The sequence below is a fragment of the Culex pipiens genome, chromosome 2, assembly GCF_016801865.2.
Source record: "Culex pipiens pallens isolate TS chromosome 2, TS_CPP_V2, whole genome shotgun sequence".
Classification (NCBI taxonomy): Eukaryota; Metazoa; Arthropoda; class Insecta; order Diptera; family Culicidae; genus Culex; species Culex pipiens.
Window position 1 is genome coordinate 76,715,932 of NC_068938.1, and position 16,109 is coordinate 76,732,040.

Sequence of the window (16,109 nt, forward strand, 5' to 3'; positions counted from 1 at the left end):
CACAATGCCACATAATCGACCGCGCGTCACCAGCCAACTAATTGAACTGATTTTCTTCTGCTTGTGGGCAAGCCAACCAGGATGAAACACGAAATAAAATTCTTTTCTTTTCACACACAATGCCACATAATCGACTGCGGGTCACCACCCAACAAATTGAACTGATTTTCTTCTGCTTGTGGGCAAGCCAACCAGGATGAAACACGAAATAAAATTCTCTTCTTTTCACACAAAATGCCACATAATTGACCGCGCGTCACCAGCCAACTAATTGAACTGATTTTTTTCTGCTTGTGGGCAAGCCAACCAGGATGAAACACGAAATAAAATTCTCTTCTTTTCACACACAATGCCACATAATCGACCGCGCGTCACCACCCAACAAATTGAACTGATTTTCTTCTGCTTGTGGGCAAGCCAACCAGGATGAAACACGAAATAAAATTCTCTTCTTTTCACACACAATGCCACATAATTGACCGCGCGTCACCAGCCAACTAATTGAACTGATTTTTTTCTGCTTGTGGGCAAGCCAACCAGGATGAAACACGAAATAAAATTCTCTTCTTTTCACACACAATGCCACATAATCGACCGCGCGTCACCAGCCAACTAATTGAACTGATTTTCTTCTGCTTGTGGGCAAGCCAACCAGGATGAAACACGAAATAAAATTCTTTTCTTTTCACACACAATGCCACATAATCGACTGCGGGTCACCACCCAACAAATTGAACTGATTTTCTTCTGCTTGTGGGCAAGCCAACCAGGATGAAACACGAAATAAAATTCTTTTCTTTTCACACACAATGCCACATAATTGACCGCGCGTCACCAGCCAACTAATTGAACTGATTTTTTTCTGCTTGTGGGCAAGCCAACCAGGATGAAACACGAAATAAAATTCTCTTCTTTTCACACACAATGCCACATAATTGACCGCGCGTCACCAGCCAACTAATTGAACTGATTTTCTTCTGCTTGTGGGCAAGCCAACCAGGATGAAACACGAAATAAAATTCTTTTCTTTTCACACACAATGCCACATAATTGACCGCGCGTCACCAGCCAACTAATTGAACTGATTTTTTTCTGCTTGTGGGCAAGCCAACCAGGATGAAACACGAAATAAAATTCTCTTCTTTTCACACACAATGCCACATAATTGACCGCGCGTCACCAGCCAACTAATTGAACTGATTTTTTTTCTGCTTGTGGGCAAGCCAACCAGGATGAAACACGAAATAAAATTCTCTTCTTTTCACACACAATGCCACATAATCGACCGCGCGTCACCAGCCAACAAATTGAACTGATTTTCTTCTGCTTGTGGGCAAGCCAACCAGGATGAAACACGAAATAAAATTCTTTTCTTTTCACACACAATGCCACATAATTGACCGCGCGTCACCAGCCAACTAATTGAACTGATTTTTTTCTGCTTGTGGGCAAGCCAACCAGGATGAAACACGAAATAAAATTCTCTTCTTTTCACACACAATGCCACATAATTGACCGCGCGTCACCAGCCAACTAATTGAACTGATTTTCTTCTGCTTGTGGGCAAGCCAACCAGGATGAAACACGAAATAAAATTCTTTTCTTTTCACACACAATGCCACATAATTGACCGCGCGTCACCAGCCAACTAATTGAACTGATTTTTTTCTGCTTGTGGGCAAGCCAACCAGGATGAAACACGAAATAAAATTCTTTTCTTTTCACACACAATGCCACATAATTGACCGCGCGTCACCAGCCAACTAATTGAACTGATTTTTTTTCTGCTTGTGGGCAAGCCAACCAGGATGAAACACGAAATAAAATTCTCTTCTTTTCACACACAATGCCACATAATCGACCGCGCGTCACCACCCAACAAATTGAACTGATTTTCTTCTGCTTGTGGGCAAGCCAACCAGGATGAAACACGAAATAAAATTCTCTTCTTTTCACACACAATGCCACATAATCGACCGCGCGTCACCACCCAACTAATTGAACTGATTTTCTTCTGCTTGTGGGCAAGCCAACCAGGATGAAACACGAAATAAAATTCTCTTCTTTTCACACACAATGCCACATAATCGACCGCGCGTCACCAGCCAACTAATTGAACTGATTTTTTTCTGCTTGTGGGCAAGCCAACCAGGATGAAACACGAAATAAAATTCTTTTCTTTTCACACACAATGCCACATAATCGACCGCGGGTCACCACCCAACAAATTGAACTGATTTTCTTCTGCTTGTGGGCAAGCCAACCAGGATGAAACACGAAATAAAATTCTCTTCTTTTCACACAAAATGCCACATAATTGACCGCGCGTCACCAGCCAACTAATTGAACTGATTTTCTTCTGCTTGTGGGCAAGCCAACCAGGATGAAACACGAAATAAAATTCTTTTCTTTTCACACACAATGCCACATAATTGACCGCGCGTCACCAGCCAACTAATTGAACTGATTTTTTTCTGCTTGTGGGCAAGCCAACCAGGATGAAACACGAAATAAAATTCTTTTCTTTTCACACACAATGCCACATAATCGACTGCGGGTCACCACCCAACAAATTGAACTGATTTTCTTCTGCTTGTGGGCAAGCCAACCAGGATGAAACACGAAATAAAATTCTTTTCTTTTCACACACAATGCCACATAATTGACCGCGCGTCACCAGCCAACTAATTGAACTGATTTTTTTCTGCTTGTGGGCAAGCCAACCAGGATGAAACACGAAATAAAATTCTCTTCTTTTCACACACAATGCCACATAATTGACCGCGCGTCACCAGCCAACTAATTGAACTGATTTTCTTCTGCTTGTGGGCAAGCCAACCAGGATGAAACACGAAATAAAATTCTTTTCTTTTCACACACAATGCCACATAATTGACCGCGCGTCACCAGCCAACTAATTGAACTGATTTTTTTCTGCTTGTGGGCAAGCCAACCAGGATGAAACACGAAATAAAATTCTCTTCTTTTCACACACAATGCCACATAATTGACCGCGCGTCACCAGCCAACTAATTGAACTCACTTCAAAATATTTGCAAATTCTAGAGAATTACTTTAAAGTGATATGCGAATACGTAATATGGCACAGGACTGTTCAAAATATCTTCAACATGATTTATTTTAGGTCGTTGAACTCCAATTTGTTTGTTCTGATGTTGTTTTGAGAGTTTGCAAGGATCTACCCATCTATTTTCACTACAGATAACATTCGTAGGTGTGTAAAGTTAACTAGTGATGGAATTAATTTTGAGGTATTTCCATCAAGGTTTACTTATAATCATTCTTTGGATGAGCTCCAATTATTATGATGCATCTGTGTTTATTTTTTTCGTATTTTACTCACAATAAGCACAATAAATTAAAACAAAAATGTCTAAATTTTACAAAGAATTCCACTTGAGCTTCCCATTGTGATATGCTGCCACGCTGGTATAATTAGATTAGCGTTTGCTGGTTGCTCTCTCCGATTGAGTAATAAAGTTTGAGTCTATCTCTAGCATATATGCAAAGCAGTCGTGTGTAGCGTTGTACGTCCGTACGTACATCTTTGTGTATGCTAAGCTGGTTGTTTTCCTTTCGTCAAACCGGGCTGGGCCGGGCTGGGCTATCTCTTGTTCACACACGTGTACCAGCCACGCTGCACACGCGTTACGTATTAGAAGGAAAAGTGTTTACATGTGAGTCCAATCCCTACCAGGGATTGGCCCAGAAAATTGTTTGGCTTCGGGGTCGTTGTGTGTGTGCACGGTTTGGCCCCATTCTTTGAAGATTAAACGAGGATCGAAAAAATGAAAATTGTTATTCTTGTGTATCAGAAATGCTAATGTGGAGCGTATGGTTTCCACTTTTTGATCTTGCCTTAAATTGCGTAGAAAATTGGAAATCATTGCAATGTATTATGGCATGCTGATTGTAAAAATATTTTGATTTTGCAAAGTAAATATCACAATACACATAATTTAATAAGAACTATTTTCCAAAATAAAATAATAGCTCTCACATAAACTAAACCAAAATATGTATTTAAAAAATCCCTATAAGGGTAATTCTCCGCCAACTCACACAGCAGTTGCCCCGACCCCTCTTCGATTTGCGTGAAACTTTGTCCTAAGGGGTAACTTTTGTCCCTGATCACGAATCCGAGGTCCATTTTTTGATATCTCGTGACGGAGGGGCGGTACGACCCCTTCCATTTTTGCACATGCGAAAAAAGAGGTGTTTTTCAATAATTTGCAGCCTGAAACGGTGATGAGATAGAAATTTGGTGTCAAAGGGACTTTTATGTAAAATTAGACGCCCGATTTGATGGCGTACTCAGAATTCCGAAAAAACGTATTTTTCATCGAAAAAAGCACTAAAAAAGTTTTAAAAATTCTCCCATTTTCCGTTACTCGACTGTAAAAAATTTTGGAACATGTCATTTTATGGGAAATTTAATGTACTTTTCGAATCTACATTGTCCCAGAAGGGTCATTTTTTCATTTAGAACAAAATTTTTCATTTTAAAATTTCGTGTTTTTTCTAACTTTGCAGGGTTATTTTTTAGAATGTAACAATGTTCTACAAAGTTGTAGAACAGACAATTACAAAAATTTTGATATATAGACATAAGGGGTTTGCTTATAAACATCACAAGTTATCACGATTTTACGAAAAAAAGTTTCACAATTTTCTATTGTAATAATTGTCTGTGATGACAACGGGCAGCTGCTATTGGAGTTTATTTGATTTATTTTGAATTTTCGTCAAATTTCTCAAATATTCGAATTGTTTTATTAGAAAATAATTATTTCCATGCAAGTACAAGTTGGTACATGTGTTGTACATTATTCACAGACAACAGACACAATTTTCTATTGTAATAATTGTCTGTGATGACAACGGGCAGCTGCTATTGGAGTTTATTTGATTTATTTTGAATTTTCATCAAATTTCTCAAATATTCGAATTGTTTTATTAGAAAATAATTATTTCCATGCAAGTACAAGTTGGTACATGTGTTGTACATTATTCACAGACAACAGAAACACAATTTTCTATTGTAATAATTGTCTGTGATGACAACGGGCAGCTGCTATTGGAGTTTATTTGATTTATTTTGAATTTTCGTCAAATTTCTCAAATATTCGAATTGTTTTATTAGAAAATAATTATTTCCATGCAAGTACAAGTTGGTACATGTGTTGTACATTATTCACAGACAACAGACACAATTTTCTATTGTAATAATTGTCTGTGATGACAACGGGCAGCTGCTATTGGAGTTTATTTGATTTATTTTGAATTTTCATCAAATTTCTCAAATATTCGAATTGTTTTATTAGAAAATAATTATTTCCATGCAAGTACAAGTTGGTACATGTGTTGTACATTATTCACAGACAACAGAAACACAATTTTCTATTGTAATAATTGTCTGTGATGACAACGGGCAGCTGCTATTGGAGTTTATTTGATTTATTTTGGATTTTCACCAAATTTCTCAAATATTCGAATTGTTTTATTAGAAAATAAGTATTTCCATGCAAGTACAAGTTGGTACATGTGTTGTACATTGTTCACAGACAACAGAAACACAATTTTCTATTGTAATAATTGTCTGTGATGACAACGGGCAGCTGCTATTGGAGTTTATTTGATTTATTTTGAATTTTCATCAAATTTCTCAAATATTCGAATTGTTTTATTAGAAAATAATTATTTCCATGCAAGTACAAGTTGGTACATGTGTTGTACATTATTCACAGACAACAGAAACAGAATTTTCTATTGTAATAATTGTCTGTGATGACAACGGGCAGCTGCTATTGGAGTTTATTTGATTTATTTTGAATTTTCATCAAATTTCTCAAATATTCGAATTGTTTTATTAGACAATAAATATTTCCATGCAAGTACAAGTTGGTACATGTGTTGTACATTATTCACAGACAACAGAAACACAATTTTCTATTGTAATAATTGTCTGTGATGACAACGGGCAGCTGCTATTGGAGTTTATTTGATTTATTTTGAATTTTCATCAAATTTCTCAAATATTCGAATTGTTTTATTAGAAAATAAATATTTCCATGCAAGTACAAGTTGGTACATGTGTTGTACATTATTCACAGACAACAGAAACACAATTTTCTATTGTAATAATTGTCTGTGATGACAACGGGCAGCTGCTATTGGAGTTTATTTGATTTATTTTGAATTTTCATCAAATTTCTCAAATATTCGAATTGTTTTATTAGAAAATAATTATTTCCATGCAAGTACAAGTTGGTACATGTGTTGTACATTATTCACAGACAACAGACACAATTTTCTATTGTAATAATTGTCTGTGATGACAACGGGCAGCTGCTATTGGAGTTTATTTGATTTATTTTGAATTTTCATCAAATTTCTCAAATATTCGAATTGTTTTATTAGAAAATAATTATTTCCATGCAAGTACAAGTTGGTACATGTGTTGTACATTATTCACAGACAACAGAAACACAATTTTCTATTGTAATAATTGTCTGTGATGACAACGGGCAGCTGCTATTGGAGTTTATTTGATTTATTTTGAATTTTCATCAAATTTCTCAAATATTCGAATTGTTTTATTAGAAAATAATTATTTCCATGCAAGTACAAGTTGGTACATGTGTTGTACATTGTTCACAGCCAACAGAAACACACTTTTCTATTGGTACAATTGTCTGTGATGCCAACGGGCAGCTGGTTTTTGAGTTTATTTGATTTATTTTGGATTTTCACCAAATTTCTCAAATATTCGAATTGTTTTATTAGAAAATAAGTATTTCCATGCAAGTACAAGTTGGTACATGTGTTGTACATTGTTCACAGACAACAGAAACACAATTTTCTATTGTAATAATTGTCTGTGATGACAACGGGCAGCTGCTATTGGAGTTTATTTGATTTATTTTGAATTTTCATCAAATTTCTCAAATATTCGAATTGTTTTATTAGAAAATAATTATTTCCATGCAAGTACAAGTTGGTACATGTGTTGTACATTATTCACAGACAACAGAAACACAATTTTCTATTGTAATAATTGTCTGTGATGACAACGGGCAGCTGCTATTGGAGTTTATTTGATTTATTTTGAATTTTCATCAAATTTCTCAAATATTCGAATTGTTTTATTAGACAATAAATATTTCCATGCAAGTACAAGTTGGTACATGTGTTGTACATTATTCACAGACAACAGAAACACAATTTTCTATTGTAATAATTGTCTGTGATGACAACGGGCAGCTGCTATTGGAGTTTATTTGATTTATTTTGAATTTTCATCAAATTTCTCAAATATTCGAATTGTTTTATTAGAAAATAAATATTTCCATGCAAGTACAAGTTGGTACATGTGTTGTACATTATTCACAGACAACAGAAACACAATTTTCTATTGTAATAATTGTCTGTGATGACAACGGGCAGCTGCTATTGGAGTTTATTTGATTTATTTTGAATTTTCATCAAATTTCTCAAATATTCGAATTGTTTTATTAGAAAATAATTATTTCCATGCAAGTACAAGTTGGTACATGTGTTGTACATTATTCACAGACAACAGAAACACAATTTTCTATTGTAATAATTGTCTGTGATGACAACGGGCAGCTGCTATTGGAGTTTATTTGATTTATTTTGAATTTTCATCAAATTTCTCAAATATTCGAATTGTTTTATTAGAAAATAATTATTTCCATGCAAGTACAAGTTGGTACATGTGTTGTACATTATTCACAGACAACAGAAACACAATTTTCTATTGTAATAATTGTCTGTGATGACAACGGGCAGCTGCTATTGGAGTTTATTTGATTTATTTTGAATTTTCATCAAATTTCTCAAATATTCGAATTGTTTTATTAGAAAATAATTATTTCCATGCAAGTACAAGTTGGTACATGTGTTGTACATTATTCACAGACAACAGAAACACAATTTTCTATTGTAATAATTGTTTGTGATGACAACAGGCAGCTGCTATTGGAGTTTATTTGATTTTTTTTGAATTTTCACCAAATTTCTCAAATATTTGAATTGTTTTATTAGAAAATAATTATTTCCATGCAAGTACAAGTTGGTACATGTGTTGTGCTTTGTTCACAGACAACAGAAACACACTTTTCTATAGGTACAATTGTCTGTGATGCCAACGGGCAGCTGGTTTTCGAGTTTATTTGATTTATTTTGAATTTTCATCAAATTTCTCAAATATTCGAATTGTTTTATTAGAAAATAATTATTTCCATGCAAGTACAAGTTGGTACATGTGTTGTACATTATTCACAGACAACAGAAACACAATTTTCTATTGTAATAATTGTCTGTGATGACAACGGGCAGCTGCTATTGGAGTTTATTTGATTTATTTTGAATTTTCATCAAATTTCTCAAATATTCGAATTGTTTTATTAGAAAATAAATATTTCCATGCAAGTACAAGTTGGTACATGTCTTGTGCTTTGTTCTCAGACTACAGAAACACACTTTTCTATAGGTACAATTGTCTGTGATGCCAACGGGCAGCTGGTTTTTGAGTTTATTAGATTAATTTTGGATTTTCACCAAATTTCTCAAATATTCGAATTGTTTTATTAGAAAATAATTATTTCCATGCAAGTACAAGTTGGTACATGTCTTGTGCTTTGTTCACAGACAACAGAAACACAATTTTCTATAGGTACAATTGTCTGTGATGCCAACGGGCAGCTGATTTTCGAGTTTATTTGATTAATTTTGGATTTTCACCAAATTTCTCAAATATTCGAATTGTTTTATTAGAAAATAATTATTTCCATGCAAGTACAAGTTGGTACATATGTTGTACATTATTCACAGACAACAGAAACACAATTTTCTATTGTAATAATTGTCTGTGATGACAACGGGCAGCTGCTATTGGAGTTTATTTGATTTATTTTGAATTTTCATCAAATTTCTCAAATATTCGAATTGTTTTATTAGAAAATAATTATTTCCATGCAAGTACAAGTTGGTACATGTGTTGTACATTGTTCACAGACAACAGAAACACAATTTTCTATTGTAATAATTGTCTGTGATGACAACGGGCAGCTGCTATTGGAGTTTATTTGATTTATTTTGAATTTTCATCAAATTTCTCAAATATTCGAATTGTTTTATTAGAAAATAAATATTTCCATGCAAGTACAAGTTGGTACATGTCTTGTGCTTTGTTCTCAGACTACAGAAACACACTTTTCTATAGGTACAATTGTCTGTGATGCCAACGGGCAGCTGGTTTTTGAGTTTATTTGATTTATTTTGGATTTTCACCAAATTTCTCAAATGTTCGAATTGTTTTATTAGAAAATACTTATTTCCATGCAATTACAAGTTGGTACATGTGTTGAACATTGTTCACAGACAACAAAAACACACTTTTCTATCGTAATAATTGTTTGTGATGACAACAGGCAGCTGCTATTGGAGTTTATTTGATTTTTTTTGAATTTTCACCAAATTTCTCAAATATTTGAATTGTTTTATTAGAAAATAATTATTTCCATGCAAGTACAAGTTGGTACATGTGTTGTACATTGTTCACAGACAACAGAAACACACTTTTCTATTGGTACAATTGTCTTTGATGCCAACGGGCAGCTAGTTTTTGAGTTTATTTGATTTATTTTGGATTTTCACCAAATTTCTCAAATATTCGAATTGTTTTATTAGAAAATAAGTATTTCCATGCAAGTACAAGTTGGTAAATGTGTTGTACATTGTGCACAGACAACATAAACTCACTTTTCTATTCGTACAATTGTCTGTGAAAATAACGGGCAGATTTTATTTTAGTTTTGTTTGATTTTGAGTCCAAGTTTTAAATTTATTGTTTCATTAATCCATATTTGTATGTATACACATATTGATTCATGTTCAAACACTTGCAAAAGCATTAGAAAAACATTTCCCCTTTCAGTTTTTATTGTATTACTTGTTGGTTTTATTATTCTTCAGTTTAATTTCATTTTAAAGGAGACGCATGGTAGTTTATATTCAAAAAATCGAAAAATTGTTCTACAGTTGGCCTAAATCAACTTAAGTATGGACTTTTTATACTCAAACTTACTTAAAATTTTCCAAGGAACACGATCCCGTTGTCAAAATCAATATATAAAGTACTTCAAAAGTTAAGTATAAAGGGAAGTACTACTTATAAGAAGTTTAGGTAAAATCTGAACACAGATTCGTTAGGTACTGGTACATCACTTTTCTGTAATAGAGAAGTTGATTTGGTGACGTTTTCTAAAAAACAGCTATCTTTCCAAGGGCAAGGCTACTTATCGAACCTTTGAAGTACATCAAAAATCCTTAAAGGTACACATATGTACCACTTTGGTACATGCTAAAACCATTTTCGGATTTTTGATTTGGCCAGATTGCCCTGCTGGATGGATTGACATATAGATCATGGGAGGTTTCAACGAAAGACCACAAATTTGCAAAACAACTGTAGATGATGTTTGAGATTTCAAATTTGAGCATTTTTTACTTTTTTTTGTTATGGGGATTTATGAGCAAAAACCTCACTGTTCGAAAAACTCGCTTAAAAAATATAAAAAAATTCAGTATGATACTTTGCCAACAAAGATTTCCATGTGACAATGTTCCCGGTTGCACTTGGATTCAAGACGAAACCTAGCACTGATTTCCTGCTTGTTTTTGGTTGTCGTCTTGGGCCAAACCAAACACGGAACGCAACCTCTGCTGGTTCGTGGTTTGGCTACGGTGTGACTTTTTTGAGGCCACTTGCTCCTTGTTACGAAATTTGCATCATTCGCACTAGCACTGTTTGTTTACACGAGCTCATTATGTTTGTTTCGATTTCATCCGCTGTGAAAATCTTAGTTTTTTTTTCAAATGTATGGGCTTTTTAAATAAATTTTAAGAGAATGTTAGCTTGCTTTGTTTTTGAATATATATTTTTTGCAATTCCGTCGTTAAACTACTTACTTTCCCTGTCATTCTTGAACGACGAAATAGCCTACTTTTCTGTACCAAAAATAACAGAATCGAATAGCAACACTTTTCAAAATAAATGCTGAAAAGTTCTACTTTTCAGCACTCAAATGGGTGCTGAAAAGTTTAACTTTTCAGCACTTGTTTCGATAATCAACACTTTTCAACATTTTTTTGATTTAAACGATTTATTGACAAAATACATGTAAATTTGACATAAAATTTCACTCAGTGTGTGTTTTTTGGAATTGCAAAAAATGTTGTATTGACCTCGTTGCAAAACTTGATTTTTTTTCAGCACTCTTCGTATTTATCCAACTCGGTGAACCTCGTTGGATAAATGTACGACTCGTGCTGAAAAAATCCTCTTTTTGCAACTTGTTGCATAAACTACTATTTTAATTTGGGTGAAACTTTCTTTATGCATTCACTATTGCAAGCCATAGTTTTTCCATGCAAGTCATAATCTTTTTTGGGCTGGTCATACAAAATTGACTTATGAATAATCGAAAATACATCTAAGAAGGGAATGTTTTATTGATTTGGTGTTTTGACAAAGTTGATTAGTTTTCAGAAGAAAAAGTTACACAAATTAAAACTTTACTGTTTTCTTAATTCAATTTTATTTCTTATATTTTAATATCCAAAAAAACATCATTTTAATCGCTCAAATTATTTCAAATAATTAAGGGAACCAAAAACATGCAAATTTTGCGCTTATGTTAAGGATGTTCCAGAATCTAGTCCCAAAGTCATTATTTTTTGAAAACGTGATGATTTTTGGAAAATATAATGCATTGTTTTAAAGTTAAATGTTTAGCTTTTTTGCAATTTGAAATTTTTGAATGAGCGATAACCCCAGCATTTTTTTTTATTTTGGGAAAATGTCCTTAAATTTTTTTTTCAAGCCAAATCTACAAACACACTTATTATCGCAAAATATTTCCATTAAAAATCGAATACAATTTTTTTTTACTCTTTAACACTCCTCCGTCCAAGGCATATTTTACTTACACGGACGACCAAGCCTCCGAAACAGTTGCTTCGCTATTTTTAGGGCTCGAACACACAATGGCCAAATCAACACGAAAGTATTGAAATTTAACATCAAGCATTCAAATTAAACTAATTTGGGGTCACTGAACATGAATATGACACTTGGTATATTCCAAAGTATTCAGAAATCCAGAATCCAAGATGTGTGTGTGTGTGCAACCAACCAAACGGGACCACGCGGTCGCTTCTTACAAATTGAGTTGTTTCCATGTATTTTTAGATCTTCATTCTATACATATAAATAACTCGCATAGGCATTTGGAAGGTGTTAGCTCTGCCGAGCTTTGGTGACCCATTTCTACGCTGGCTAGCCGAGCGCGAGGTCCCTCAGCTTTTATCGACAAGCCCCGCCCTGAAGAACGTTTGCACCAATCGGGTTCAAACGTTATTTAGAACTTCCGAACCCTTGTCAAATGGACAAGGACCCAGCGCGTATATAGTTTGATAGTAACAGTATTCCTAATTCCAGGCGTCGTTCACCAAGCCGTGATGGCCTTGTGGTTAGCATTTTTGCTTACCAATCCAAAGGACGGGGGTTCGAACCCCGACTCGGGCGACTTTGATTTTTAGTTCATGTTCAGTGTTTCAAGATTAATATTTCCTATACTTTCTCGTTGGGAGCAGATGGGAATCGAACCCAGGACCATTCGCTTAGAAAGCGAACACCGTAACCAGTCAGCCACGGCCGCTCCTTATCAGAAATCCAGAATCCAAGATGGTGGCAAATATGGCGCCTGTAAAATTTTCGGAATATTTATTGGAGACACGGAAAAAAATAATCAGATGTAAACTCAGTTGATGTAAACATGAGATTCAACGTAAACGGTTGAATCACACGTAAAATCATGTTTTTACGTATAATTTGTTGCAAATTGACATCAAATTTCATTTAAATTTAAATGTTTAATGACGTGCAAAAGTGTTACATCATAAATGTTGTAACATTCGGAATTTTTTTTTGTGTGTAGTCATTCAACCACTCAAATCTAACTAATTTGGGGTCACTGAACACGAATATGATGCTTAGGATATTCCAAAGTATTCAGATATCCAGAAATCCAAGATGGCGGCATATATGGCGTCTGTAGTATATTGGGAACATATATTTGAGAGTATAATAGCCATTCAACCACTCAAATTTAACTGAACTTAACTTTGTGGTCGATGAACACAAATACTGCATGTTTAACGCAAATCTTTACTTAGTATATATCAAAAGTAACTCAATAAGGATAAAGTGATGAGATTTTTTTATGGATTAGAAGTTGAAGATAAATGTTTTGTTACAAAAATTTCTGGTGAGATCGGCTCACAAAGGACCTGACCGATAGTATCATCATCCGATATCAAATATTTTAAATGTGCTTACTACTAATTACGTAAAAAATGCATTATTCCAGGTGTGCTGCTTTTATTTTTTTATTTATCAAATATTAATGATCTTATGACAATATATTTTTCTATTATTTTGAGTTATGAAAAAAAAAATCAGATTGGTAAGGTTAAGGCGACATAGGTTCACTGAAGTTAAATAAAAGTAACGAATTTCTAAGTTAGAGGAATTTTGCCTCCTTTCCTTATGTAGTAATCCAAAAAAACTCAATTTACTAAATAAGGAATGGAGTTTTCAATGTGGTACTTTTTTTATTTGCCCTGCTGATGGTTTTGATCTCAAACATTTTGGTATACTTTTTTTATGAAACCATAAATTTTTTTTTTATTTAGTTAATGCGTTTTGAATATTACTATGAAAACATAATTACAAGCGTGAAATAATTCTATAAATTCGAAATTGTAATTCATTGATAACTGTTCAAAGCAATGTTTAACATTAGTCACATAAAAAATCTCACTCTTTTCATAAACACGAGCATCACAATCCACAAGCAACTCTTGCAATAAACACCCCTCTTGATTTAATCCCCAACCGTCTACTTCATATCGCTTCGCACGCTAATCGTTTATCAACGAGCTTGGTTTAGTGCAAACACCTCTCAAAAACAAATGTAAACAAAGCAGCAGCCAGCCAGCCGACAAGCAAGCACAATCCAAACTTGCATCAGCTGTTCAACCGCGCGCTTTGCTCGCTCGCACTCACTCACTTCCATTAGCCTACATAAAGCAACTTAAAGTGCTCCGGTGGAGTGCTGTGTGTTTACATTATACCCTCCCCGTAGAACCAGGAACTCCAAACGCACTCATTTCCCTAGCGGCCAATTTGCTCCATTACACCCCGCGCGCGTATTGAACTCACTACACCACATTAAAATGTTCAACCCGCTCACTCGCACTACCCCCTTCTAGGCCAAGTAATGCTACATCAGTTCCCCTTTCTTTCCTCTCGCTTTTCCCGCAGGTCGAACACTCCGCTAAATTAGAGCTAGAACTCGCGCGCTCCAGCACGTGTGCCCCAACAACAACAAGCCCCAGCTGTCGAAGAAAGCAAACCGGTTCGACTTCACCTGAGGAACTGCAGTTGTTGTTGTTGTTGTCGTGAGTCACGCCAAGTCACGACGACAACATAACAGACTCGGAGAGTCAGCGCGCGCGAGAGAGCCCGGGAGAGAGAGCTCGCGCAAGAACCAACAAAGGAAACCTCAGCGAACGGGTTCGAAGAAAACGTTGACGGTTCTTAGTCGACTCCTAGCAGCCACCACGCGCAGTTGGAGGAGTTCGGAGCGGTTCGAGAGTTGCGAGTGTTCGGTTCACCAGAAATGTGACAAGAAGTTCGACAGTTTTGTGCAGCAGTTTGCGTTTAGTTCTGAGTTCCGAGTAACCTCAAGCGTAGCGGGAAACTTCCTGAAGAGTTCAACGCGTTCGATTTGGGGAGCTATCCAGGTTGGGAAGCAGAACGCAAGATGTAAGAAGCTGGTGCCGTAGCTGAAACAGAACAAGTTCATCCGGTAAAACCAATTGATCCAGATAAAGAGGAGAAGATTCACACAGGTTCACACACGGAGTGTGTGCAAAGAGGTGATTTCTTGTGAGCAATATCTACAATACAGAGTGCATAAAGCATAGAAGCACCGTTGTTTGCTGAAGAAAGAAGACTGAGCAATTGTTGTGAGCGCAGCAATTGCAATTGAAAGTAATTCCTTTCGTGTACATGTGCAATCGAGGTGTTTGATAAGTTGTGCAGCATTGTGTGCATTTGGTGAGCAAACCCGTACCCAGCGCGAAGCAGCTGAAGAAGTGCACGTGGGTTACACAAGTGGAAGCTTCGTCACCCCAAAAGCAAAGAAGAATTAAATGTGCTTAATCTGTTGCGTGTAACGCCACCTCCAGAAAGAAAAAAAAACCTTCCAGCGAAACCCCAGCCAAGAATCGAGGTCACCAGCGAAACCGCTGGCAGCATCTTTGAAAGGCAGCAGCACACCTTTGCAGCAATCATGTTGGATCGTGGACCAGTAAGTACAGAGCGGGGTTGGGTTGTAGAACACAACTTGTTGGCGTCGTACGGAGGAGAGGTGATTTGCATTCGTGGTATGTGAGCGCGCGCGCGCCACCGCGCAGCTTTAAGTCAGGGTTGGTTAGTGCCGCAGAGTGGGTTATGCAATTCTTTTAATGATTTATTAATGCACCTACGGGGCTGACTCAGAGAGCAGGCAGGAAGGGAGGCAGGCTGGGTAAGGAAGGATAGCACGAGTTGGGCACGAGCTCACTTGATAGAGATGATAAACTATGGCTTAGATAAACAGTTATGATGAGGCATCCTTGAAGTATTTCCGGTATTGTTTCAATATGAACAATGGGATATGTTGAAGATACATCATCGAAGAAAATGTTTCCTTATTTGGACTTCCTTATGATATTAGGATTGATCTTACGCAAACCTGCTATACATATTCATTCAGATGTACTGACAATAAGATTTATTCTTCTACAGTTATTAATACTGTCAGAAAACGGCTTTTCCTGCCCAATTAAACGTGAGTGCCTGTTATTTACTTCCAAAGAATAAAATCAAACATTTATATATTTTAAATTAAATTCTTGAGAATCCCTCTTTCCTAAACAGTTAGACGAATAGA

At 35.7% G+C, this 16,109-nt stretch overlaps 1 protein-coding gene across 4 annotated transcripts in view; it reads left to right on the forward strand.

The window, feature by feature from the left end:
- Positions 1 to 16,109, forward strand: part of LOC120413530 (dual specificity tyrosine-phosphorylation-regulated kinase 2) — a 220,987-nt gene that overhangs the window by 121,257 nt on the left and 83,621 nt on the right. The window contains exon 2 of one of the 4 annotated variants that reach the window (XM_039574405.2): positions 14,435 to 15,485. The exons of the other annotated variants lie outside the window; for them this stretch is intronic. Coding sequence (XP_039430339.1) covers positions 15,468 to 15,485 — 18 coding nt within the window. The 5' untranslated portion in view covers positions 14,435 to 15,467. The remainder of the gene's footprint in view (positions 1 to 14,434; positions 15,486 to 16,109) is intronic. 4 annotated transcript variants of the gene reach the window in all.